A 26956-nucleotide genomic window follows, 5' to 3' on the forward strand; every position below is an offset into this window, starting at 1 on the left:
ATTCTTAGCTGGTCATCGATCAAGTCATGAAAGCCTCAAGCTGTCACGATCCAAAAATGGATGCTTACTGCAAGAAAGTACACAAGCTTGAAGACAAATTCCACGGCCTCAAGCTCATTCACATCGCGCGACGGTACAATGAAGCGGCCGACGAGCTTGGCAAGATTACGTCCACTCGAGGCACTATCCAACCAGACGCATTCTCAAAGGATCTACTCGAGCCATCTGTCGACCTCAACGCGGGAGCTGGCGTCGAGGCCTCAGCTCCCGAGCCTGTCGATACGGTCGAAGCTCTACTGGCAGCGGCAGAGGTGATGGAGATCGAGCAACCCTCTCGACACCTCAGTCAACCATTTGATTGGCGTACGCCCTTCCTCAACTGCCTGATCCAGGGCGAGCTACCAGAGGATCGAGCTGAGGCCCGTCGTATCGCTCAACGGGCCAAATCATATGTGATCTACAGCGAAAGCAAAGAGCTGTACCAGCGAAGCCCGACGGGGATCTTGCAGCACTGCATCACCGTGGAGGAAGGATGGAAGCTCCTCGAGGATCTGCACTCGAGGGCTTGCGGTCGGCAACGCCTTTCAACAAGGCTTCTACTGGCCAACGGCCGTTGCTGACGCCATCGTCCTTGTTTGTTCGTGCCATGAGTGCCAATTCTACGCCAAGCAGACCCACTTCCTGGCTCACGCTCTACAGATATGGGGCCTCAATCTTGTGGGTCCCCTACCCATCTACTGGTGGCCATCGATAAATTCTCAAAATGGATCGAGGCTCGACCCATCACTAACATTCGCTCCGAGCAAGCCGTCCTCTTCTTCACCGACATAATCCACCGATTTGGGATATCCAATGTTAGCATCACCGACAATGGCACACAGTTCACGGGCAAAAAGTTCATGGACTTCTATGATCGGCATCACATCCGTGTGAACTGGTCTGCAGTAGCTTACCCTCGAACTAACGGCCAGGTTGAGTGTGCCAACTGTATGATTTTACAAGGGCTAAGCCTAGAATCTACAACCGGTTGAAGAAATTCGGCAAGAAATGGGTCGAGGAACTCTCCTCGGTCCTGTGGAGCTTAAGAACGATGCCAAGTAGAGCCACAAAATTCACCCCGTTCTTCATGGTCTATGGCTCTGAGGCTATGCTTCCAACAGACCTCGAGTATGGGTCACCCCGACTCAAAGCATACAATGAGCAGACGAATAAGAAGACTCGAGAGAACGCAGTTGACCAACTCGAGGAAGCTCAATACATGGCCCTCCTCAACTCAGCAAGGTACCAGCAGAAGCTTCAACGCTACCACGACAAGCACGTACGCAAGAGGGACCTGAACATGGGCGACCTCGTCCTACGTCAACGGCAAAGCAATCAAGGACGCCACAAGCTGACCCCACCTTGGGAGGGTCCATACATGGTGGCCGAGGTCTTAAAGCCTGGGACATACAAGCTTGCAGATGAAAAGGGGGCGGTCTTCACCAACGTATGGAACATCGAACAACTACGTCGCTTCTACCCCTAGAGCTTCGAGGCCTTTATATTTCTTACACATCTTGTACCATCGAGGCTCTGTGAATGAATATTTGAATGAATGAAAGTACTTTTTCAAGTAATACATAATGTTACCATTAAATCTCGACATTAGGAGGAAGTCTCGACTATGACCCATCATAGTCGAAACTCCCTCGGGGGCTAGCAAGGGGGAACCCCACAGGCTCATAAAAATCGAACGTTTTTTCAAAAAAGCTCGGCGATTATTTTTTCCTTGTTAAGCCCTAAGGAAATCTCGCACGATCGAGTAGTAAAGACACCTCGAGCCCCTTAAGGGCCGAGGGACGTCGAGCCTGAGAATCCCTACGCCTCTGGGCTATGGTAACTCTACTCACTCCCTTACCCTTAAGGCAATCAAGGTCGTTTTTAATAAAAGATCGATCGAGGAACACGAACTTAGGTAGCAAAGCAATAAGGGAAACTCGAGCATAAAAATAACAAGAATTTACAGAAAACATGAGTTTCAAGGCCACTTAGGCCACAACGCTGTTCAAAAGATAAATACTAAATATATTACAATGGGTCTAAGTACCCAGACTAGGCTCACAGGCCTTGGTCATCATCTCCACCATCCTCATCTTCTGCGTCCGCACCAGCCTCTGGAGGAAGCACCTCTGGCTCGAACAGCTTCGCCAACCTCTCGCCAGGTCCCTCCGCTTCATCAATCAAGGAGTCGAGCCTCTTCTCGTTCTCTACGTCAGTCTTGGAGATATCGGTGACGAAGCCGTGGGACACCACCTCCATATCGTAGGAGAAGCCCGAGCAGACGACGGCCATAGCTCGCTTCACCCCAATGTGGAGTGCATCCCGCACTCGGTCCCTCACAGCAGCGCCTAAGTAGCATAGCTGGTCGACTAGAGCGTCGCCTCGAGCCGCCTCCCCCGCCTCGTTCGCATGCTCGAGCTCCCAAGAGGTCAAGAGGTCGTTGATTGCTGTTCTCAGCCGACCAGTCAACACGACCTCCGCCTCGAGCTGCGCCTTAAGAGATTGGGAGTCGACCTGAGCTGCCAGCAGATCATCCTTAAGCCCTGTAGAGATCGAAATCAGGAATCAGACGATAGGAAACAAGCACCACAAAAACAAAGTAAAGGCGTAGGAAACTCACCACGGATTTTCTCCTCAAGAGTCGTATTCTCACTGACCAAGTTGGTGTTAAACTTCTCGATCATCTTGTAGGAGCGGGCCAGCTCCGTCTTCTCGACCCGCAGGTCCTCGATCAGCTTGCCTCGGTCAGCGCTCCTACATAACAAAGCCACTCGTGCCGCATGACCCTCAAGCAGGCACGCTCCTTCCCACGAAGGATCGAGCGATAGAAGTCAGCACTTCAACCACTCCAGACATGACGACTGTCACGACGTACAAGCGTGCTCGTGCCCAAGCCAATACCAGACGATGCACAGGAGATGAGGCCAGGGAACGCACGCGCCATCATCGCCAGAGTACCCTGTAACAAGACGGCTCGAGGCCACGCCGGTACGGAGGCCTCGAGTAGGTCGGCGCCATACCCCTATCGAGGCCCATTGAAACACCTATACCCTGTAACCTAGGCCTCCTCTTGGAACTATAAAAGGGGACGCTGAGGACGATATCGAACAAGCCTCATATAACACGATTCATACATCACCACAACCATACATCACCACAACCAGCTAGGACTTAGAACCCTCAGCTACATTCACTTGTATTCGTCTCTGTACAAGCACTCAGGTGCAAGATAATACACACTCTCCACCACCACCCCCCCCCCCCCCCCCGCCCGCTGGACGTAGGGCCTTCCTTTGCCCGAACCAGGATAAACCCTTGTGTCATTCTTGCATAACTATCCAGAAAGGAGATCACGCAAACAAATTCACTCGTTGTTAGCCCAGGTCAAAACACCGACAAGTTGAATTGTACATGCAAATTGAATTGGTCGTGTCCCACTGCTCGTTACATGACAAACAAAGATGGTGCAATAAGTTGAATTTACCACGTGGTGATATTTTTGATATGGTATCGTTTGCCTCAATTGTTTCGTTCTTTGTATTTGTTATGGAACCAACCATCAAAGTTCAATCTTAAATACAATATTATTAGCCGATGTCTTGCTGGAGACATACCTTCATAAGAACGGTAACCTGGTAATGTAGAACATGGACAACACAAGCCCAAAACAATGGACTGGAAATCAAACCGATTTCGGCCAATTCCTTGCAGCTAAGAAACTAAGTTCCTAAACTAAAGATCTCTTCTTTCCGAGAATGCCATCCAATGTTAGAAGACCCAATTGCAAGTACTTAAGAAGACTTAGAATAACAGAGCCTGAACCGCAGGTCCACCTGGGCATCCACGAGAACATCAGGCGAACTAGCGAAGTCTTGACTGGTAAATTGAATTGACATGCCATCTTATCTGAGTGAGTACTTTATAACAGTAACTAACACGAATTGTATGCAACTCTAGCATAACAATCCTGGAGGATTGACACAGAGAACTGTAAGTTTTCAGAGCCGGGATATTCATCCCATGACAAAATACATATATTTTACTTGAGAAAAGTGATTAAATGGATCAAATGTCATATATAACAGTGTCAATGTTTCAATGATCATTTTAGCGAAGTCAACGATTAGAATCCTATAATAACAAAGCCCATTGTTTCGTGTCCTATAATAGCAATTTTCTCACACATAATGCTAGCATTTTTAGCAGGCCCCAAAGCTTTAACAAGAGCCGACAGATGTATCGCATCCCTGAAACATGTTTTGTTTGGCACTGATTTGGGATGGTCAGCAAGTTTTGTCAGAACAGTAAGGATCTGAAAAAATTTAGAACTGAAAATTATATCCCTGAAACTTGTCTGACTAGACAAAACGAAGAAAACAGAAAGATTATATACAGAAAGCTTGAATAGCATGGATTGTACAAAGCAACCCCCATCTCCATCTAGACCATTTTGACCTATCACGCACCAAATGTATGATATATACACAGCTGACTTGATCATGGAAGAACCAGCAGATGTCTGAAACTATGGATTCATAAAAGCAAAAGGGTAGAGTGTTGGACTTCGAACAGAATGAACCAGCAAGCCGACATATATATATTCAACCAAGCAGTTTCCTAATCCACCTGTTGCTATGAACAGCGAAAGCATAACACAGAGCGCACAACCAAGGACGTGGCATAAATACATTTCATGTCATTCATCTTTCCAATTTTTGCCCCCTCAATTCATTACCATGAGAGCCACCCAGAATGGACCAATATCAAGAGTAAAGTAGTTGCTGCCTGCACTTCCTCAGCAAAAAACAGCTCCAAGAGATGATCCACCAGGGTTACCAAGCCTATTCAAACATCTCATCCACCAAAGTTATCTGCAATAACACAGGCTGCTTATAACCAAAAAAAGGGAAACCATGTCTTCAAGCAATAATTTGCACAAAAGAAAAAGTATCTAACCTAGTGATTTGAACTGAAAAAACAATATACATTTAGTCCCCCTGTTCCAAATTATAAGATGTTTTGACTTTTCTAGATACGTTGTTTTTACTTTTTACTATGCACTTAGATATACATTACTACTCCCTCCGTTCCAAATTATAAGACGTTTTGGCTAGACATAGTAAAATCAACTTATCTGGAAAAGCCAAAACGTCTTATAATTTGGAACGGAGAGAGTAGTAATTAAACACCCTTCTGGAACAGAGCTACATAGATGAAGTCCATGTGTTCTCATTTTACATGAGTTTACTAAGTATGCTATCAGCTTGTTCAATTGACAGAAAAGTCATGGCTGAAAATACTGTTCGTTGATTTATTGTGAGAGAAAAACACTGCTGAATGGCTAGCAGATTCGACAGATAAGCTCAAGCAAACAGGCACTTAATGAATGGGTTACCTTTCAAAAAGAAAGAATCTCCATGTATATACAGTCATTTCTCCGTCCCATAGACATAGTCGCGGACTCATGCTGATCAAACTTTCTTAAGTTTGACTAGATTTGTAGAAAATATTAGTAACATTTGTATCTCCAATAAGTTTTTTATGAAAATATATTCAACGATCTATCCAATGATACTAATTATGTACCCATAAATATTAATATTTTGTTATATACATTTGGTCAAAGTTAAAGATCGTTGACTTCTTGGGAAGCAAGAATGACTCTATGGGACGGAGGGAGTAAATGACAAGGTGAAAAAAAGCATCCATGTTTATAAATTAATACAATATATTAGAGCTGATACTGATTTCAGTACTAACCTGGTCACAAACTGGGCAAGTATCTTTTCGCTCCATCCATTCAAGAATGCAGCAAAGATGGAAATGATGCTCGCATTTAGTTACAGAGCGAGGATTTTCTTCATCATATTCTGGTGAAAAACAAATAACAATATTACATGAGTGTTCTGGTTCAACACAACAATATAAGATACAACTTAGATGGTACCACTTCAATGCAGCCACTGAGGATAATCAGAGTACATATGTACATCAGCAACTAAAATCAGCAAGATACCAAGAAAACATAATAATTTTTGAAACATTAAAATAGCAACAAACAATTTACATGAGGGGGGCTTCTAGGGAATTTCAATATCCCTTTCATGTACACTATATCAGATTGGCTCCAACTGTGTCTTCAGACTAGTGAATTGCTCAAGGCTACCTCGGTGCAATCCATAACATGAATGGACACACTGTAATGACATCTACTGGCATCGACACAATTACAACATGAAATTTGCAAACAAGTAGCTATTGATACCAAGAAATCTAACATGGGCCAATAGCAAGAAAACAGCACACCCGAACAAAGAGTAGTAACAACATGCACATTCAGTTTCATACACTATCAAATAAAGATGGATTCAACAAATATAAAGTTAATAACCTATCAACCAAGTTTCAATGAATCATGAGGAGAATGTCCAGCATATTTTAACTACTTGTGTCTTCTCAACAGTTTTGGCACACTGTACTAGCATCTTCTAGTCTTGGGTGTGTTACTCCCAGATGATCTGAACCAAACTTTGTTGAATGGTGGAGAAAAGCATGTTGTCACTTTAACAAAGCTCAAAAGAAGGAATATAATAGCTCTGTGATTATGGGGGCCTGGACCTTATGGAATTCCCCCTCCCTACAGATTGCACATCAATTCTTCAAGGGGGAGTTGAGACTTGGGGTCTTGTTGGAGCAACAAAAAGTCCAATTCCTGGGCCTAGGTCGTGATGAGGGCTAGTTGTATAGTCTGTATTGGGTCGTTATCCTAGTTTGCTTGGGAGATCTTTTTCTCGCTGTTACAACCCCTCTGACCTCCTAGTGACTAGTGAGTTAGAATGATTGTTTTTAAGGGTCATGAGGGGACAATTTCCTTCTGCTCTCTTTAATATAAGATATGCAACTCTCCTGCGTGTTCAAGGAAACAAAAACAACCTATCAACCTAACCAAATAAATTTTTCAGTGATCAAGAGAAACACAACCTTCAAGGCAGATAGGACAAACATCCTCCTCATCAGCCTTATCTTCAGTAACACCTTTCTTACATGACTCATCCACCTTTAAGGACTGCTCATCATTTATGGACTCTTGATGGTCATCAGTTTTGCTCTTAGTGTCTGGCTTCTCCAAACCTACACAGAGTTTCGAAAACCTAAGATCAACCATTAAGACACATGTAACTGCTAGTTAATTATTTACCAGGGTTATCTGGGACTGCCAAAACAACATCATAAGGCAAGGGTGCAGGTGGTGCTCGATATGTGTCAGGTGTGGAAGTATCCAAATTTGTGTCTACTGCAACAATTGCAGAGGCTGGAGATGATCCATCAAAAGCTGAAGACAACGGCTCATGCTCCTCAAGATTTTGTTGACGCTGAATAATAAAACAAGAAAAACTTAAATAACAAGCAAGGTATTCAACAGTTTGAAAGGCTAATAAATACATGAATCTATATCAAGGTCAACTTAAGTATGAATTGTGACTCTGGAAAACTTTGCAATTATCAAATCATATTAAACTAAACAGAAAAAATGCACACTGTGTAAATAATTTTCAATGGTAATCATAAAGGATTGTCAAGAATACAAAAATGGACAGTACAAGGCAAAATTGTTTATCCTCCTGCATTGAAATTGCAAACAGAAGAGAGTACAGAACATGAGAAACATCAGCATTCATGTATTTTCAGCATCAGGGGATATAGATATTTGCATGCCAGAAAATTACAAGAGCAGAGCTGCATAACAAACAAATAAATAAATAAATAAATAACTATTGGTCACATGTCACATAAACATCTTGCAGATTTCAGTTATGAAGAGTACAATAACAGATTGTCTATTCAGCTTTGACAGCATAGTAAGACAGTTGTAAGACAAACTCACTACCATTATATTTATGCTATTTTGGTATGGATTATGTCACAAAAAGGAAGATAGTAGCATTTATGTAGAAAGGAAAGAGCGAGAGTTTACGTACATAGATATCAACTGGTGCTCTAACTGCTTCAGATGTTCTCGACGAACAGCAACAACAGCCACCCATTATGTATCTAACTTAAAAGCTTAGTGGCAGTCCTCAAGATGCTATTTGAAATTAAAACTCCATCTCTCAGTCCTATAAAGAAACAAAATATATTGACAGAAGAAAGAGGGAAATCAAGTAACAAAATAGCAAATACAGCATGAGGTAAACAACCAACCATTACACCAGCATAAGATTGTGTGTGGCTTAGAAAACTGCAACTATGGGCACTTAATGCTGCCATTCTCGATAATTCACTCTAATGGCACTCAACAGCTATTGTTCAAAAATATATCATTTACCAACAAAAAAAGACTGCTTCAATTAGTATTTGACATTTTTCTAGTAACATCAAGAAGCAGAAACTTGACTGGGAAGCAGGAAGTCCATCTTAATCAGGTGGGTACATATACAGTCAAGTTTTATTAGAGACTACCTAGAGAGATAACAACACCATTAGGCCATTTCCTGGCACCAGCAGGAGACACAACATCATGTGCTGAGCTCTCCCAACAAGCAGCACATAGGTAAGCAAAATCATACTACAGAGACCACCACATTGGGTTATGCCACTCTTTTCTGTTGGAGTATAAGGCTAGTCTCAATGCATAGTTTCATGGCACAGACTATAAACTAGGTAACCAAGCCACATGAGTTTCATGGGGATGAAACTCCTCTCTCATCTGATGAAACTCCTTCATTTAATGACCCTGCCAAGTCAGCAATTTTGCTTATGTGGCACCCTATTTAATTTAATGTGCATAACACTCCCATGAAACATGCATTGAGACTGGCCTAAGTGAATTGCCCACCTCTCCCCATCAGCTTAAGCTTTTGGGTGTGGACGGTGCATGCAACTCAATATTTTCCACCTAAAGAACCAGCCTGGCCACACTTCGGTACAGTGGCTCCTTCATGGTCTTATATTGAAAGAAGTGAACAATTTACCTTCTACATGCATGCAATGACGCAAGTAAGATTCAATGCCACAACTTTAAAGTATATGCATGCCATGCCACCTAGGATTTGCTAAGCATTGGGTGGAATTTTTAAGACAGATGGCCTCAGAAGGTTAACAAGTGAGTTCAGTATAGCACAGAGCATCTAAGTTTTCACCTTTGAAATGTTTTCCTAGTACTCTTTCATCACATTTCTGGGGTAAGGAAAAAATATATTAACAAGCAGATTGGTGCTGCAAATGCCTCCACTAAAAAATTGAGAAACCACCACAGCTTGTGTCCACCCACACACATCTAAGTGACTATGAGTAGTATAGGAACAAATATATCTGATATAGATACACATCAATATTTCAAAAGAACTAATTATTATATTTCTTCCAAATTGTCAGCAAAAATTATGCATGACATACAGATAGATATAAAATATAATGAATGGCACAAGCATCAACCAAAACTAGTGTCAATCAACTGGATTTTTCCTATGCTACAGAAGATAAATTGCCTTTCATTTATCAACAGCACGTTAGGATGTCAGTGACAAGGAAACAATATCAGGTTGTCCGCAGTGTAATCAAGTATAACTGAATATGTAACAAAGTAATCTAATAAGAAATCGGAAACACACAGGTGCCAAGAAAAAACAGCAGGTATAAGAAACGAGCACAGTCACAAGATATTGTTGAACAGGCTCAACTGAACCGTGCTTTTCAATTGAACCAGCTAAAAGCCACACATGGGCGGAACTGGCGTGGGGCACGTGGTTACAGGATCGGCGCTGCGGCGGCGGGTGTAGTATCCGGTGGAGAGACAGGGAAAGGCCACCAACATGGTGCTCTGCTCGCTAGGCCTTTGGCAGCGAGACGATGCGGTTTGGGGGAAGTTGAAAGGGGAAGAGAGCTAGTGGACTCGGATTCTGTGGAACAGAATTCCCAAAGACCACTCTCTCCAAACTTTATACCCCATTTTCCTTTTTCCCGAAATACTCGAGATGACAAAACACTCAGGCAACAGATATTATTTTTCTAGTGCCATATGGTATAGTATATTTGAAATTTGAAACTTGACTGGGAAGCAGAAAGTCCATCTTGATCAGCTGGGTACATATACAGTTATTGCTTATTAGAGACTACCTAGAGAGGTAACAACACCATTAGGCCATTTCCTGGCACCAGCAGGAACCACAGCAGCATGTTCTGAGCTCTCCCAACAAGCAGCACATAGGCTAGCAAAATCATACTACAGAGGCTGCCACATTTTGGGTTATGCCACTCTTTTCCACCTAAAAAACCAGCCTGGACACAATTTGGTAAAGTGGACATACATGAGCACACTAGCTCATTTATGGTCATATATTGAAAGAAGTGATCAACTTAACTTCTACATGCAAGCAATGACGCAAGCAACATTCGATGCCACAACTTTAAAGTATGCATGCCACCTAGGATTTGCTAAGCATTGGGTGGAATTTTTAAGACAGATGGCCTCAGAAAGTTCACAAGGAGTTCAGTATAGCACAGAGCATCAAAGTTTTCACCTTAGAAATTTGTTTCTAGTACTTTTTTCATCACATTAGCAGGGTAAGGAAAAATTATATTAAATAAGTAACAAGCAGATTGGTGCTACAAATGCCCCCCAGTAAAAAATTGAGAAACCACCACATTTTGTTTCCATCCAGACACATCTAAGTTAGTATTAGTAGTATAGGCTCAAATTATCTGATACAGATAAACATTAATAATTCCAAATCCAACTTTAGGACTAACTATTATATTTCTGCCAAATTGTCAACAAAAATTATGCGGAATATACAGATAGATATAAAATATAATGAATGGCACAAGCAGCCAGTACAATCCAAAACTAGTGTCAATCAACTTGATTTGTCCTATGCTAGAGAAGATAAATTTCCTTTCATTTATCAACAGCACGTTGGGATGTCAGAGACAAGGAAACAATATCAGGCTGTCCGCAGGATAATCAAGTATAACTAAATATGTAACAAAGTAACTCTAATCGGAAATCGGAAAACACAGGCGCCAACCAGAAAAAACAGCAGGTATAAGAAACGAGCACAATCACAAGGAGTTGTTGAACCGCCTCAATTGAACCGAGCTAAAAGCCACTCACGGGCGCAACTGGCATGGGGCACGTGGTTTTCAGCTGAACCCCCAAAAATCTATGCGTCATAAGCAGCACCCGCACCGGAATTAGGTAGCCAGAGATCCTAAGGCCGCAACTAGTCCATCCTGCGCAGTCAACAGCAGCAGCAAGAACAGCAAGAGCCATACGAATACAAGCACGGCACGAAGAACGCAACTCCAGAACGGAGCAACTGGACGAACGGAGACGAAGCTGAGTTCGGGTTCGATAGGGGAACAGCACCACCGCTTAGAACTAGGGGGAAAAAAGAAGAATCCATCCGAGCGCTGGGGCTGCTTACCACCAACATGAGATGGAGGAAAGGAAGCAACCAATCCGATCCCTCGCTCCGCTTGAACTGGCACAGGATCGGCGCTGCGGCGGCGGGCGTAGTAGTATCCGGCGGAGAGACAGGGAAACGCCGCCCGACGTGGTGCTCTGCTCGCTCGGCCTCGGCGGCGAGGCGATGGGGTTTGGGGGAAGTTGAAAGCCCTGGGGAGGAGAGCTAGTGGACTCGGATTCTGCGGAACAGAATTCCAAAGACCACTCTCCAAACTTTATGCCCCCATTTTCCTTGTTTTCCGAAATACTAGTCGAGATGACGTTTCCATTTCCACACTCAGGCAATAACTACTCCATCCAATAAAGTCGTTTTGATAAGATTTAAGTCAAATATTAAGAATATAAATCATAAATAATGTTTATGTTGTTAAATTTAAAAATATAAAAGCTATATAAATATATTTATCTTAAAAAGTACTTTCATACAAATATACATATGCTACTTTTTAATAAATATTTTTATTAAAACAAAGAGTCAAAGCTAGGTTTTGAAGAATTTCTTTGTGAATATAAAGGGAGTACTCTTATATTTATTTTAAAAAATACTTTCATAAAAATATATATACTATTTTTTAATAAATATTTTTATTAAAACAAAACGTCAAAGTTAGGTTTTGAAGAATTCCTTTGTGAATATAGAGGGAGTATTCTTTTTCTATTGCCACGTGGTATATTACATAGAAACTTGATAGTAACCATGTGATATTTTTTATAGCAATATATCTGTGAGTTGCGACGGGAGAAAATAAACAATCAATATTCATATAAAATGAGAAGAGAAACATAATATGGCCTTATTTAGTTCACTCAAAAATCAAAAACTTTTCAAGATTCTCCGTTACATCGAATATTGCGGCACATACGTGGAGTATTAAATATAGAAGAAAACAAAAACTAATTATACAATTTGTCTATAAATCACGAGACAAATCTTTTAAGCCTAGCTACTCTATGATTGAACAATGTTTGTCAAATAAAAACGAAAATGCTATAGTGTCAAAATCCAAAAACTTTTTATGAAGCGTACAAAGTTCCTCACGCTCACTCTTGAATCCCTCATGGAGCGCACAAAGTTCCTTCCATAAAGCATGTGCGGTTTTGTGGATCCGAACGCGGTTGAACACCTCTTTGCAAAGACCTCTAAAGATGTGGTTTTTGGCCTTTGCATTCCACTTCTCGTTTTCTTGCTCTTGTGGAGTAAGAGCAGCGTCTTTTGCTGGAGGAGTAAACCCTTCGGTCGCGGCTTTTAGGCACTTAGTGTCACATGCCTCGAGGTATGACTTCATCCGTATTTTCCAATACGGGAAGTCATCGCCATCGAACATGGGTGGCGGTCCATCCCCGTTAGACATCTTTTTCTAGGCGGTGAAGCCTGAATAATGAGCACTAGGCTCCGATACCAATTGAAAGGATCAAGATGCCTAAGAGAGGGGGTGAATTGAGCTTCTCTAAAAATTTAAGCAACCTCCAATTCAGCCTCTTGTGTCTAGTGTGACTAGAGAGCTACCGGATAAAAGTTTTGCAACCTAGTTCCAATCCTATTCTAGCATGGCAATTCTAGGAATGTAAAAACTCAAAGTAATTGCGCAAAGTAAATGCTAGAAAGTAAAGGAGTAGTGGAAGAAAGTGCTCGGTGATATTTTACCGAGGTATCGGAGAGTCGCCACTCTCCACTAGTCCTCGTTGGAGCACCCGCGCAAGGGTCTTCCTCCCCATTGGTCCGCGCAAAGGACCAAGTGCTCTCTACGGGCTGATTCTTCGACACTTTGTCGCGGTGAATCGCCCAAAACCACTAAAAGGTCCTAATATGGCTAGAGGGGGGTGAATAGCCTATTTAAAAATCTACAAACTCACTAGAGCAAGAGGTTAGTAAATAACAAAGCGAAGCTTTTTGCTCTAGCTCTAATGGGGTGTTTGCAAGCCACCTATCCAACAATTCTAGTTGATATAATCACTAGGCACACAAGAGCTATGTCACTACTTACACTAGAAAGTTACCTAAAGTTTCTATACAAGTAAGTAAGCTACTCTAGTTTGCGGGAATGTAAAAGAGATGGTTTGAACTTTATACCGCCGCGTAGAGGGGATGAACCAATCAATAATATGACGTTCAATCACTGGAAGAAATCCAATGAACAATCACAATGGAGACACACAATTTTTCTCCCGAGGTTCACGTGCTTGCCGGCACGCTACGTCCCCGTTGTGTCGACCAACACTTGGTGGTTCGGTGGCTAAGAGGTGTAGCACGAACCTCGTCCTCACTAGGACACCACAAGAACCTACCCACAAGTGAGGTAATTCAATGACACGAGCAATCCACTAGAGTTACCTTTTGGCTCTCCGCCGGGGAAGGTACAAGACCCCTCACAATCACCGGGAGATGGCCACGAACAATCACCAACTCGTGCCAATCCTCCTTCGCTGCTCCAAGCCGTCTAGGTGGCGGCAACCACCAAGAGTAACAAGAAAACCGCAGCTAGAACGATCCCCAAGTGCCACTAGATGCAATCACTCAAGCAAATGCACTTGGAATCACTTCCAATCTCACGAAGATGTATAATCTATGAAGGAGATGAGTGGGAGGAGTTTGCTTAGGCTCACAAGGATGTCAAGTATGTTAGAATGCCAAGAGTGTGAGCCCCAAGACGGCCAAACACGTATAAATAGCCCCTCAAACAAATAGAGCCATTGGCTCTTTCACTGGGCAAAACTCGGGGTCACCGGACGCTCTTAAAGGGGCACCGGACGCTCAACACCTGCGTCCGGTGCTCCAACGTCAGCCACGTGTCGCCTTTTTGAAACGCTCGTGTCAAAGTCTAACGGTCACCTGCAGTGCACCGGACGCTGAGCAAGTTGGCATCGGACGCATCCGGTGCACACCGGACTCATGCGTAGAGAGTTCCGCAAACCTGCGGGTCACCGGACACTAAGCACCGGTAGCGTCCGGTGCTCACCGGACCCATGCGCAGAGAGGGTCGCAAAACGCCAGCACACCGAACGCTAACCACCGGACGCACAGGCCTGCGTCCGGTGCCTGTCGTCCGGTGCCTTACCCTAGCTGGGCCAGGCACTGACTGCACCGGACGCTCAACACCAGCGTCCGGTGCTCCAGAAGCCAGCATCCGGTGAGTGTTTTCTCAGCGAGAAACACTCCCGCGACTTCTCTAAATTTCCCACTGGCGCAATAGAAAATATGCACTTCATTTTCTCGAAAAGCGCTGAATCCCGCCTCGCAAGCTCGGCGGGAGGGAGAGAGGAACCCATCCTCTCTCTACCCTTCAAACTCCACCTCCTTCTCAAAGTGTGCCAACACCACAAATTGTGTACCAACAAGTGCACGTGTGTTAGCATTTTCACAATCATTTTCTTTGAAGGAGTTAAGTTAGTTCACTAGGTTCTAAATGCATGCACCTGAACAATGACACCTAGTGGCACTTGATAACCGCTTAGACAAAGAATTCCCCTCTTTATAGTACGGCTATCTATCCTAAATGTGATCACACCCTCTATGGTGTCTTGATCACCAAAGCCAAAACCCTAAGCAATACCTTTGCCTTGATCTCCATAGGGTTTTGTTTTTCTCTTTCTTCTTTTCCAAGTTGAGCACTTGATCATCTTGTGGTCATTACCATCATCACCATGATCATCACTTGCTCCATCACTTGGCATGTACCAACCTCATTAAGTCTACACACACTTAGTATAGAGGTTAGTACTAGGGTTTCATCAATTATCCAAAACCAAACTAGGGCTTTCAACCGCTCACAAGCTTGACACGAGCCACCCACAAGAACTCTGGGCGGTCTTCGTGTCTCCAATCACCACCGAACCGTCTAGGTGATGGCGATTACCAAGAGTAACAAGCAATGAACTCTCACTTGACCCCAAACAGGGCACTAGAGAGTGATGGATGCACACTTGACTCTTGGAATTCCACTAGAGAAGGATTCTCACAAGAAATCTCTCAAATCTCAATCCTCTCTGGGCTCTTGCTTCTCTCTTGCACCACAAGGTGATTCTCAACTGATCAAATGGGCAAGAGAGCTCCCATGGACGAGGTGGAGGAGTATAAATACACCCCATCAAGTCCAAGGGTCGGCCAACCGTTTTTCACTGAAAATGAGGTCACCGGACGCTAGTTATGTTGCACCGGATGCACTGCACTGAGCGTCCGGTGACCTCATAACGGCTAACTGTACTCTCTCCGACAAAGCACCGGACTCTACTTCCCAGCGTCCGGTGACACCGTCCGGCGCGAGGATGAACTTTACATCCTCCCTGAGTTTAGGACCGGACGCTACCCGGTGAGTTCGGTGCTAGCGTCCGGTGCCTAGGTCACCCTTTGGACCTCCCTGGGTTTAGGACCGGACTCTACCCGGTGCGTCCAGTGCTAGCGTCCGGTGCCTAACCCTAGGGACTCAGGCACTCTCACGGCTAACGACCTCACTAGACGAACTCACAGAGCGTCCGGTGCAATGTCTGATGCCAACTTAGGCACCCAAACTTCTTCGAAACGCGACGGTTCCATAACGAAGTTTGTTCCTCTCGATCTAAGGACTATCTCTGAGCTACCTAGTGCTAGGTTTACCAAGTGTGCACCACACCTAAACCTAAAGCCTTGCCTAAGTCAAGCTACTAGATCAAAGCCCCTCTTAATAGTACGGTCAAAGGAAAACAAAGTCCTAAACTACTCTAAGTGCCCTTCTTCACCATATGGCACTTAGACCTAGTCTAGTCTTGACGATGTCCATCCATTCTTTGAAAATCGAAACGATTTCCACTATTAAGTAGGCATGTACGTCCCTGTTCATCGAGTACCCATTACCATGACATAACACTAATGACTTTGCCTCTGCAAAACACACGTTAGTCACAGTAATCAACATTGTCATTAATCACCGAAACTCATTAGGGGCCTAGATGCTCTTTCAGGAAGTATGACTTGAGAAAACAACAACTCAAGGACCAACTATTTTACATGTTCCATCAGAGTTCCACAAAAGCCATGATGTATATTTAGATAAATGGAAATTCAATGTAATTCCTTCTCATTAAAACAGCTCCAATATCGTTTGTATTAAGGGGGTGTAAAGAAGAGAGAAAGAAACATGAGAGATGCAGTACAATGGAGAAGGCCAGAAGGGTGCTAGCAAGCTTTGTATCCTGTTGCTTATTTGAGCACCATGTACAAAGAATAAAAAACAACGGAAGGATTTGTTGTAATAAGCCATGATAGAAAAGTACTGTTGGCTGATTTGTTGTGAGAGAAAAATACTGCTGAATGGCTGGCAGATTCGGTTGATAAGCTCAAGCAAACAGGCTGATAAACATGAGCATCTTGTTAGAGAAAGCTTGGAAGATGGATAGTTTACTTTTGAGCCTATTTTAATATGCATGTGCTATCAAGTTTACATAATGAAACTTTTATTTGCTACGAAGGCTAGTCTCAATGGAGGTTTCATTAGAGTTTTATGTACATTAAATATGTTGATGTGGCATTGTATTAATAAAGAGAGATGATAAGAGTTTTGTACGAGTTGAGAGAGTTTCATCCCCATAAAACTCTTTTGTACTGTTTCCAAAATATGAATACGTTGAAAACTAGGTCATAAAACCCCCACTGAGGATGACCTCATAGTATAGAACACCACGTGATATAGGTCACAGTGTTGCTAAGGCCATCCCCTGTGTGCAGGTTTCATGACTCAGTTTCTAACACATTCATATTTTAGAAACAGTGCAGAAGAGTTTCATCCCTATGAAACTCTCTCTACTCCCATAAAATTTTTATCACCTCTCTCTTTATTAATATGGTGTCATATCAGTACATTTAATGTCTATCAAACTCCAGCAAAACTCTATTGAGACTGGGCTAAGAACATAAACTATATTGGAGCTGCCACTAATAAATTACCATTGTTGGTTCTCCCTGCGCCACCTGGTACGTAAGAGAAAACCCATGGTGCAGTGCCCTGTGCCCAGTACGTGTTAGCGTCGTCAGCTGAGGTGTCCACCTAACGTGTGCAAGAGTTTTTCCTTCAAGGGTCAAGGCGATTGCGATGGTATTTGTTTTCCAAAAACCAAAAGATACCATTCTTTCTTGACTGTGACACAACCCACTGATTGAAACAGCAAGTCGCCTCTCCTCTCTAGAAGCATGTGAGTATGCCAATATGGTAATATTCAACTATATTCCCACTGTTGACAAATAGCAAGTCACGTTTCCTCTCGAGAAGTAGAAGTACCTAATCAATACTACATCCTTGCGTTTGTTCCAAGTTAAACTATTCCAAATTTAATCAAATTCAGATATAAGAGTATTAATATGGTGAAATAGCTATCTTCGTCCCCTAAACTATTGTCCGAAGCTCACTTTGATCCCTCAACTTTCAAAATGTCCAGTTTAGTCTTTAAACAATCCATTTGCGGGTCGATCTTATCCATCCCCATTAATTAATCGCCATGTGTCTAGGAGTAAATGCGAAATGTCATAGTTGCCCCTCTCTCCATCCTTTAGCAGTTGGCCATCTCGCGTCTCGCAGTCCCATTTCTAAGGTTTGAGGCAAAGTGGATTGAATGCAAAAACAAATTGTTGAAGCATGTCATGTCACATGTTCATAAACAAATTTAACATGTACGATGGTCATGTTTCTGACATGTTTGTCAAGACTTGCATTTGTTGGTATGTCTCGTATTTGTCAAGTAAAAGAGCACTCATATATGGAGCGAGGGGCAGCAATGACATTTCACATCTATTCCTGGACACACGACGATTAATTAATAGGGATAGACGAGATTGACCCGTAAATAGATTGCAAGGACTAAACTGGATGTTTTGAAAATTGAGGGATCAAAGTGAGCCTCAGACAATAGACCTTTAAGGAAGAATTAAAGAGATATCATAAAAGTATGCTTCATAATATATCTAATGATGCTAATTTAATGTCAAAATTATTATTGACTTTTCTATGCACTTGGTCAAACATCAGACAAAATTGACTTAGAACATCTCAGAATCTTTTATATTGCAAGGATGAAGGGAGTGTAATGCAATACGGAATGCATTAAAGAACAAATCTGATTCTTCCTTGAAGGTACTATTGGATTGTAACTGTCAATCGATATGTAGCATTCACGTTCGCTCAGAAGAACTTCCCCGCATCAGTGTACATGTGAACCTGGAAAATGCGGCCAAACAAGCCAACTGAAACTCCGCAATACTTTTTTATATTTAGTTAATAAATATAGACCGAAGACATTAGCAAATGGCATACAGCCACTACCCATCAAACAACTCTACTAGTACTAACAGCATCTCCAACAGTTATGCAATTGGACTATGCATTCTAGAAATTTGCAAAAAACCTTAAAAAATGCTCTCCAACAGTTATGCATTTGACTTATGCATTTTGGCAAACTTGATATTTGATGGACCAAACTTGACATTTTTGCATAGACACAATGGCTTGATAATTTTAATATCCCTAGTTTCATGGACTCCTTGTCGTGCACGACCTCCCCACGCGCTACGGTAGTTTCCCGCGAGGACTCCTCCCCGTGTGAACTCTTCTTTCCCCCGCACCGCCGCCTTCTTTCTTCACGCCGCCTCTTTTCTTTCCCCGCGCGCAACTAAGAGATACGATCCATCGCCGCGTTCTCTTCTTCCTTCACGCGACGCGAGGCTAGGAGAGATCCATCGACGCCTCATCTCCTTCCTTCACGCGATGGACCTAGAGGCCGCAAGCGACATGAACTCTGCGACTTCGGACTTCGTGGACTACTAGCGCGCGACGGAACTCTAGCGAACTACGACTTCATGGACTGGCGACCGGGAGGCCGCGATTCACAGAAATGGCGGTGACTTACGACTTCGTGGACTGGCGGTGACGGGCGACGGAAATTCCCGCGCAGAGGAAAAATCTCGCGCGAAGCGCGACAAACAAAAAAGGATCTCGAACAAAAATAGTTGGGTCCACTATTTTAGAAAATGCCCAGTCAAAAATGCCAAACACTTGGAGATGGACTTATTTTTCCTTTGGCAAAACGTTTAGGGACTTGGCAAATTCCAACAAATGGCAAATTCTAATTGCATAACTGTTGGAGATGCTCTAAGCCATGTGAAATGGAACGCTTAGACGAAACTAACTTTAGGAATCAGGGCGACTACTGCGTATATTAGAAAGGAAAGTACGACAGACATAAAAGAGTAAACATGAGGGCACTCACAATGCAAGATTCTATCACAGAGTCCAAAACAATTAATTATATATTATTTATGACATTTTGCTGATATGGCAACATATTTATTGAAGAAAGAGGTAGAAAAAATAAAACTCTATAAGTCCACATTGTTCGAGGTAACAAATATTTAGACCGATAGCAGCCATTCATGTTACACATGCATTCGCCATATACGAAGCCGTCCTCAGGTTGTCCAGTAGGCAGTAGGCTCTCCAGTCCCCACGCACGCTTTCCTTCTACAGTTCTACGCTTTCCTTCCAATACTGAAGAAAACCGTACTACTTGTATAACTTTTAAGGCACCAAAGATTTCGCTAAGACATTGGAAAAGACCAAATCATTTCTAGTCTTCCAGAAGGCGCACCCTACCCCTGCAAACTCCATCACCCTCCACCAATTACCTCTCAAGCCTGCGGCATCAGTTGTTTCTATCAACCGGAATGGAGGACGATCCTAAACTGCACCTTATCCAGCACCAGATCACCATAGCAAGGGGGCATTATTTGAACAGCTGGTGATCCACTGTTTCTAATTAACCACAGAGCTTACTCTCCTTTGGACCATCCCAAATCCTTCTAAGCAGATCCCCTGTTTCTAATCTGTCATGAGCAATCATCCACATTTATGAAGATTTTGAATTTTTAGGGAAAGCTTAGTCTGCTAAATATCCTTCATACCAAGATTTACCACTCCACCGAATGTGATAAATCTGTACACAGATCTGGTTGACAATTTACCGGACCATTCCAATTTCCACACAACTGTGTCTTGATCCTCACCCAACTCCACTGTGCTTACTTGTCAAAAAAAAAAAAAAAACTCCACTGTGCTTAGCTTTTCAATCATCTCTTTCAACTGTTGTTCTACCACCCCCCTTATTTATTCCTTCTAACAAAAGTCAGGGACTCTTAGAGTTATCAAACACCTCAGCTACTGAGATCCTCAAACTATTACTAATTCTGAAGATATTTGGGACTTTTTAGGAAATATCAAGCCTTTGTTAGAGGATCATCCCCTCCAATCCATACATATTGGGAGAGGTTGTTAGGGAAATTACTTCATTTTCCATTCTAATTCACATGTAATTTTAAAGCCCTAAATGTTTTAGAGTTCATTAGGTGAAAGTTTTCTAGAGAACCTTTTCAGATTTGTCAACCATAGACGTGAGAGTTGACTAGTACAGATTCAGGTGTAAACAAGTCTGATTAATTGATCAGCTAATCTTGTGAGGCCAGATGAACCCTTGGTCACTTCTAGATCGCAAGAGCAGCGAAATGGGCACGTCTCTTCTTAACAAACTCCTGCCGGAAAAGGTCAAACTCTCCAACCTTGATGGCCTCACGTATGGATCGGAAGAAACGAAGATAATGATGAGTATTGTGTCTGCAGGATAATCAGAAAAGATAAACATCATTCACTCAATATATTCCCTACTGAACCATAACTGAGAAACCGACTTTGCTTACATCTCCAGTAGAATCTGAGCCAACATCTCGTGGACATTGAGCAAATGATTGAGGTAAGCACGGGTGTGATTCTGGCACGTGAAGCAGTTACAGCTATCAACTAGCCGTGACATATCCTTCCTGAAGGAACAAACACACCCAAAAATCATGAGTCACATAACAGAAAATCAACAGTTCCAACATTTTATGTAAATATTTCTTCAATATGGAGTGTCTTCAGGGAAACAGCAGTTTCAATTGGTATAATGATAAACCTCCATTTGAACCATAACCAATAGTCAATGGATTCAATGTTTGGATTTAACAAATCCTACGTCCTTCTAATTATCACACTCATCATGTTGCATTTATCACTTATGACACTTCCCCAGCACACTCCAATTTAAATTCAACTTTTAGTGGCAATATACTGGAATGAAACTTGAAAGGCATCATAAACAATATGATATGCAACCTTTCACCCTTTTAAAAATGAGCACCACTAGCAGCCATCGTGGTGGAGTTTCAATATCTATTTTCTGTGTGCATTAGGTATGTCTAGATTAATAGATTACGTATTTGCCCACAAGCTTAAATGCAGCCAATTAGGCATCTGGAGAGAGAACTAAAGACATTAATTGATCAAAACGCTCAAATGGGGCATTTGTCTACTCCAAACTAAAACACTTACAAACTGTTACCAACAAAAATTCACATGCCTGATATACAATTGAGAAAATGTAGTTGTAACTTCTTTTAAAATCAACAGTACACAAGCATAGAACTAAATTCACATGTCTTCTCAAATACAATGCACAGACTTTGGCACAATGACAGTATTTCCATAAATCAGATCACCTACCGATACGTTGTAGCACGCAAGTTAATCTTTGTTGAATCCCCACCACTAGTGTTGAGTATACCATTCTGCATCTCTCTTTCAACCATGTCAACAGGGAAGATCAGTGCGAAACCACCCATAGTAAGTTGGTAAATATACCTGTCATTCCAGATTATGAAAAATCAAATTCTTTCAGCACATTGATGAATAATAAATGAGCAAATTCCCTCAATGCCATTAGAAATTATATGGATTGCTTGTATACCATCAAAATTGTTCACATTCCTTCACTGCCACTATTGTTTGCATTTCCTTGGTTGCCACTTCCACCAAATTCCCTTTAAGTATGTCACTGACATGATGGCCCCATTACCTGTAGAGCTATTTCCATCTATTTCTAGTGCAGAAAATGGCCCTCTTATGACAAATAAGGTCCACAGCTGTCCTCCTCTCTGACTTATCTACCCAACTCCGACTCCACTTGTCCACCACCATCCAAATCGTCCACATTCTTGGCAGAATCGGCACCACCAGGATCCAACTTTGGCAGATCAGCAGCGGTGGGAGTTGAACAATTGTGTGCTATAGCGGTGGACGTGGGCAGGCCATGCACGTGCAAGCGTGCCTGGTGGAGGACGTGCACCAGCCTAGGCATGCATGGCTGTTGAGTGTGCCTGCGAGATAGCATAGGTGAGCGCCACAATTCAACCTAACCCGAGGCCATGACGTGGCCACCCACTCTGGCATGTGGGCAAGCTGGACACAGGAGGCCTCATCTGCCGCTGGAGGGCCACCACATGACCAGTCATTGGCTGGAATCAGGCCATCAGCTGGTATCGGGCCACCAGCCGACCACTGCTCTGTCCACATTCCCTGAGCTCACAGCAGCACCAGTGGTCTATTCTCATGTCCTCCTGATCAATGTGTCATCCGGTCGTCCGTATATCTGCCTGTGTGTCATCAACTGGCAATTCTCTCACCCATCCATCCGTGTGACCACAAACTCCATCAGCATCTGCTAGACAGCATGCTGACGAATGGTGATCTGTCTCCTCTTGCCTGTTATTGGGTAGTAGTATGTGCAAGGATTCGTTTTAAAATACTTTTAAATGATATTATGAATCAAGGTTTTTTGGTCTTTGTAGAAGACTGAAAGTGAAAGCAAGGGCAACACTAATGGTAATCAAATCACATTAATTCTATGTACTCTCATTTGTATCAAGTCATAGAAATATTTAATGTAACTGTTTACTTATGTTATACTCATATACATTTACAGCTCATATATATGTATGTTGGTTGTAGTGCTGGTTGGGTGTGATCCTTGATTTAATTTGCTCAACAGGTCAACATCATTGACCTGTGTAATCGCATGCAAGGAAATGAGCCAAAATTCTGTTCAGAGGGGCAAAATCATCATTTCCATATCAACATAACAGCAACTTAACAGTCAATGACAGAAGTGGCAGATAAGGAAACATAAATTTCAAATAGCGGCACACAAGGGAAGCTCACAATTTTGATTTCACTCAGGGAACCGATAATTTCTAATGGCATTGAGTGAATTTGCTCATCACAAATGCTATAGGACAAAGATTTATGTGCATACGTGGAGTCAAAAAGGTCGATACCAGCAGCTACACCCTCCAAGACCTCCTCTACAAGACAAAATGTACTGAGTTGTCAATGTAAGATGGTTGTAAAAATTGTTTCTAAATACAAATATATCTCAGGACGTAAGTTTCAGAAAATTGTCAAAAAGGTCCATGTAAAGCTTCTTATATGGAAAAGAAAAAAAAATACTATCCAATGTATTTATAAAACCACCATTAATTACTCACCATCTAGTGCAAAATACTACTACAGACACATGCTAAATTTTGGATAAGTTTAACAGTTAGGCTCTAGCCTGTGGATTATGATGAGATTAAAGTGTAAGAAGTCACAGGTGAGATGAAAAAGAAAAGAAAGCAAAGCTTCCTAGGTCATTATCCTTGTGGAAACTACAAAACAAAATCCAAAGCTACTGGGAAAAATACATCACAGGCACACCTGGAAGACCAAGCCTAGACACAAGCCGAGGTTTTTCCGGTGGCAAGCAATCCTGAAAGAAAGAAAAGCAAATAATCAGTCACAAGTGAACAAAAAGAAAGAACACTTCTAAACACATCAAAACACAGCATCTAAAAAGCATGAACTGTGGCTTCAGCTTAATCACAATCGAAGGCTACACAGGTGAAGGGGGCTGTATGGTAATCTGAAACCATGCAAATTCTAGTTTCAAGCAAATATTACAAATGCAGAATATGACCATTCAATGCTACATCAAAATCAAAATCAAAATCGATAAAACAGTATGAATATGACACTTTAATATGAAATGCCATTTACAGTGAAATCTTCTATTCCAGGGTGGACAATCCAACATTTTCTAGTAGAGTGTGGTCAACATTTAGAATTACAACTTGAAAGAATTTGACAATTTGCCACCCTTAAGACTGGCATGCCACCATCTCACTAACATGTGGGATGGTATATGTCACAGATACTTCAGCAGGATGGCAAATAATGAATTGCTAATCTGCCCGAGTGGTATTTCATAAAATTCTCTCATTTTTAGAAAGGTTCATATTTGGCACAAGATTTTAACGTAAATGCAGCCCTAAAAAAAATGCAGCAACAGAATTTTAAGCATAACCCAGCAGATCATCATCAATGCACTTCGATATAAAAAAGGATTTTTTCTCACTGTTACGGCATTGAGCAAACTGCAACGTTCTTCAATACTCTCTCCAAGACCAAATCCTGCAATCCAAAAGCCTGCACCAAATTTGGCAACAAAAGAATCAGTACGTTTGTTAGCAAATTAATTAAAACATCATCATCAAGTCAATTCCTAAACAGCTAACGTGCAAAGTGAAAAAAAAATCATAGGTTCCGTCCTCTTCCCTTGAGATGGATACTTACAAAATAAAAACTACTGAAAGTTACTAATATCAAACGAAATATAAAAATAACCTGAAACATTCCGCTTCGACACTTCAGTGGCACATAGCTTTCGCTGTTCTAAGCTAGATCCTCCCACAATTACACCAAAACTATTAGTTCCAGAAGCCTGAAGTAAGAGTTGTAAAAGAATCAATAAGAGAAGGAAGTTGACTGAGGTTGATTCCATTTGTAAAAAAAAAAGTTGCCACACTTTTAAGAAGCTTGCACCAGAAGCCTCCAAACTTGTAGCCAAGTACCACTTGATAATAAATCAGAAATGTCACTTAGTCTTTTTTTTTGCTCTATTTCAGACATTTAAATAGTGATAACTCTTTGAAAAGAAAAGAAAGATGTATACATTAAAGTCATGAAATACAGTTCGATGAAAATTACTAAACATCCTACCACGTCCAAAGCAATACATGCATCAAGCCACCTCAATGTCCTCTCAACAGAGACTTTGTTTCGTTTCTCATTCACCCAAGCTGGTACCTCGTCTGCCAAACTGGCCCATATATTAGGCTTCATGCAGGAAATCAACTCCATATAGTCTGATGGTTTTACCTGAAAGAATTTAACAAATCTATATATGTACACCAAACATGCACCACTGAAAGCTGAAAATGAAAGGACTAAGTTACCAACCAGTCTACGTCCGGAAGGAGTTTCAAAGGAGGCACCAAATTTGTTGGTGGCGTCACTTGATGGCAGACTCGCAATAGAATCACTTGCCGCCGCTACAAGAATGTGATCAGGTACCCCCAGCATACCGTGCAAACCACCAATAGCTGATATTGTCTTCACTGGAGGGCCCTCTATACTGCGAAAAGAAAGGAAAGGTGATCAAACTCGTTCGGTTAAACCCCACGACTCACAAGAACATGACCAACAAGGGCTAGTTCCAACAGCATATACGGTCAGACTGGAGGGGAACCGAAACAGGTGGAGGGGGATTGAGTCTGACTCACAAGTGGGTAGGGCAGACATGGAGGAGGAGGGAGTCCGGGAGTGGCAAGGAGGCAAGGAGGTCGCAGGACAAGAATGCCGGCAGCCCCTTACGAGTGGACAGCAGCAGCGCCGGCGTCTCAATGCCAATGCCGCCGCCGCCGCCGCCGCCTATATGGAGCGCACCCGCCCGCGCCTTCCCCCCGCCGCTGCAAACTTTCGTCACCACAAACCTCATCGCTCTTTCGATGGCACAGATGGCGGCGGAAGACGTTCCGGCAATCGGTCGAACTCCTAATGTGCGTGCCACGCCGAAAGGGGGAGAGGGGGCATGCGCAGGATAATAGTGACCTTCTGGGTTGAAAGAGTGGGCAGAGCGCTTGAAGAAGGGGTCCGACAATGTAGCTACGGTGGGCGCGCGACTGTGGTGGCCTGGTGGCCGGTGGGGGAGCTACACGACCGGCGCGGTAGAGCGCGAGGGTGTTTTGGAGGCGGCCGCCGGGTGCCGGCGCAGGTCAGCAAGGACTAGCGGGGAGATCACCAAGGGTGGGCTTTGGTAGAGTCGGATGGGCACAGTCCTTTTTTTTTTTTGTGGAGAATGTCGGCACAGTCCAATTGAGCGTTCCAGTGCGTACGTGGGGTGGGCTAGGCCCATAAAATGCGAATAAACATTTTTAGTTTTCTTTTCAGTTTGTAAAATATATTCCAAGATATTTATTCATTTGGTTCATCTCACAAACATGATATTCATTTGGTTTCAGAATAATTTGCTTAGCATATTTTCCCCTTCCATTATATACTCCTTCGGTCTCAACAAGAATGGTAATATCTCTTGCAGTGGCGGAGGAAGGATTTAAATTGAGGTGTGGCGAGTATCGAAATAGCTAATATAGGTAGCATATAATTTAAAAGTAAAGTGATTTCTATACAAATGCAAGATTATTAAATTCTATTCATCAAGTACAAAACATATAAGAACTACATATAT

The 26956-nt window shown here is 42.6% G+C and overlaps 3 protein-coding genes across 3 annotated transcripts; all 3 read right to left on the bottom strand.

Annotated features, from left to right (window-relative positions):
- Positions 2044–3266, bottom strand: LOC110433968. Its single transcript, XM_021457267.1, has 2 exons — positions 2660–3266; positions 2044–2582 (listed from the first exon to the last, which is right to left on the bottom strand). The coding sequence occupies exons 1-2, from the start codon at positions 2721–2723 to the stop codon at positions 2098–2100; spliced, it is 549 nt and encodes a 182-aa protein (XP_021312942.1). The 5' UTR covers positions 2724–3266; the 3' UTR covers positions 2044–2097.
- LOC8062809 (probable E3 ubiquitin-protein ligase RHB1A) lies at positions 4353–11748 on the bottom strand. The gene is made up of 6 exons (XM_002467314.2): positions 11466–11748; positions 8019–8156; positions 7238–7412; positions 7021–7170; positions 5800–5909; positions 4353–4910 (listed from the first exon to the last, which is right to left on the bottom strand). The coding sequence occupies exons 2-6, from the start codon at positions 8082–8084 to the stop codon at positions 4881–4883; spliced, it is 531 nt and encodes a 176-aa protein (XP_002467359.1). The 5' UTR covers positions 8085–8156; positions 11466–11748; the 3' UTR covers positions 4353–4880.
- Positions 20726–26508, bottom strand: LOC8083860 (queuine tRNA-ribosyltransferase accessory subunit 2). The gene is made up of 10 exons (XM_002467315.2): positions 25992–26508; positions 25669–25843; positions 25429–25587; positions 25054–25150; positions 24785–24855; positions 24088–24139; positions 23645–23693; positions 22057–22194; positions 21216–21335; positions 20726–21132 (listed from the first exon to the last, which is right to left on the bottom strand). The coding sequence occupies exons 1-10, from the start codon at positions 26204–26206 to the stop codon at positions 21003–21005; spliced, it is 1206 nt and encodes a 401-aa protein (XP_002467360.1). The 5' UTR covers positions 26207–26508; the 3' UTR covers positions 20726–21002.

Source organism: Sorghum bicolor, chromosome 1 (assembly GCF_000003195.3).
Source record: "Sorghum bicolor cultivar BTx623 chromosome 1, Sorghum_bicolor_NCBIv3, whole genome shotgun sequence".
NCBI classification, from domain to species: Eukaryota; Viridiplantae; Streptophyta; class Magnoliopsida; order Poales; family Poaceae; genus Sorghum; species Sorghum bicolor.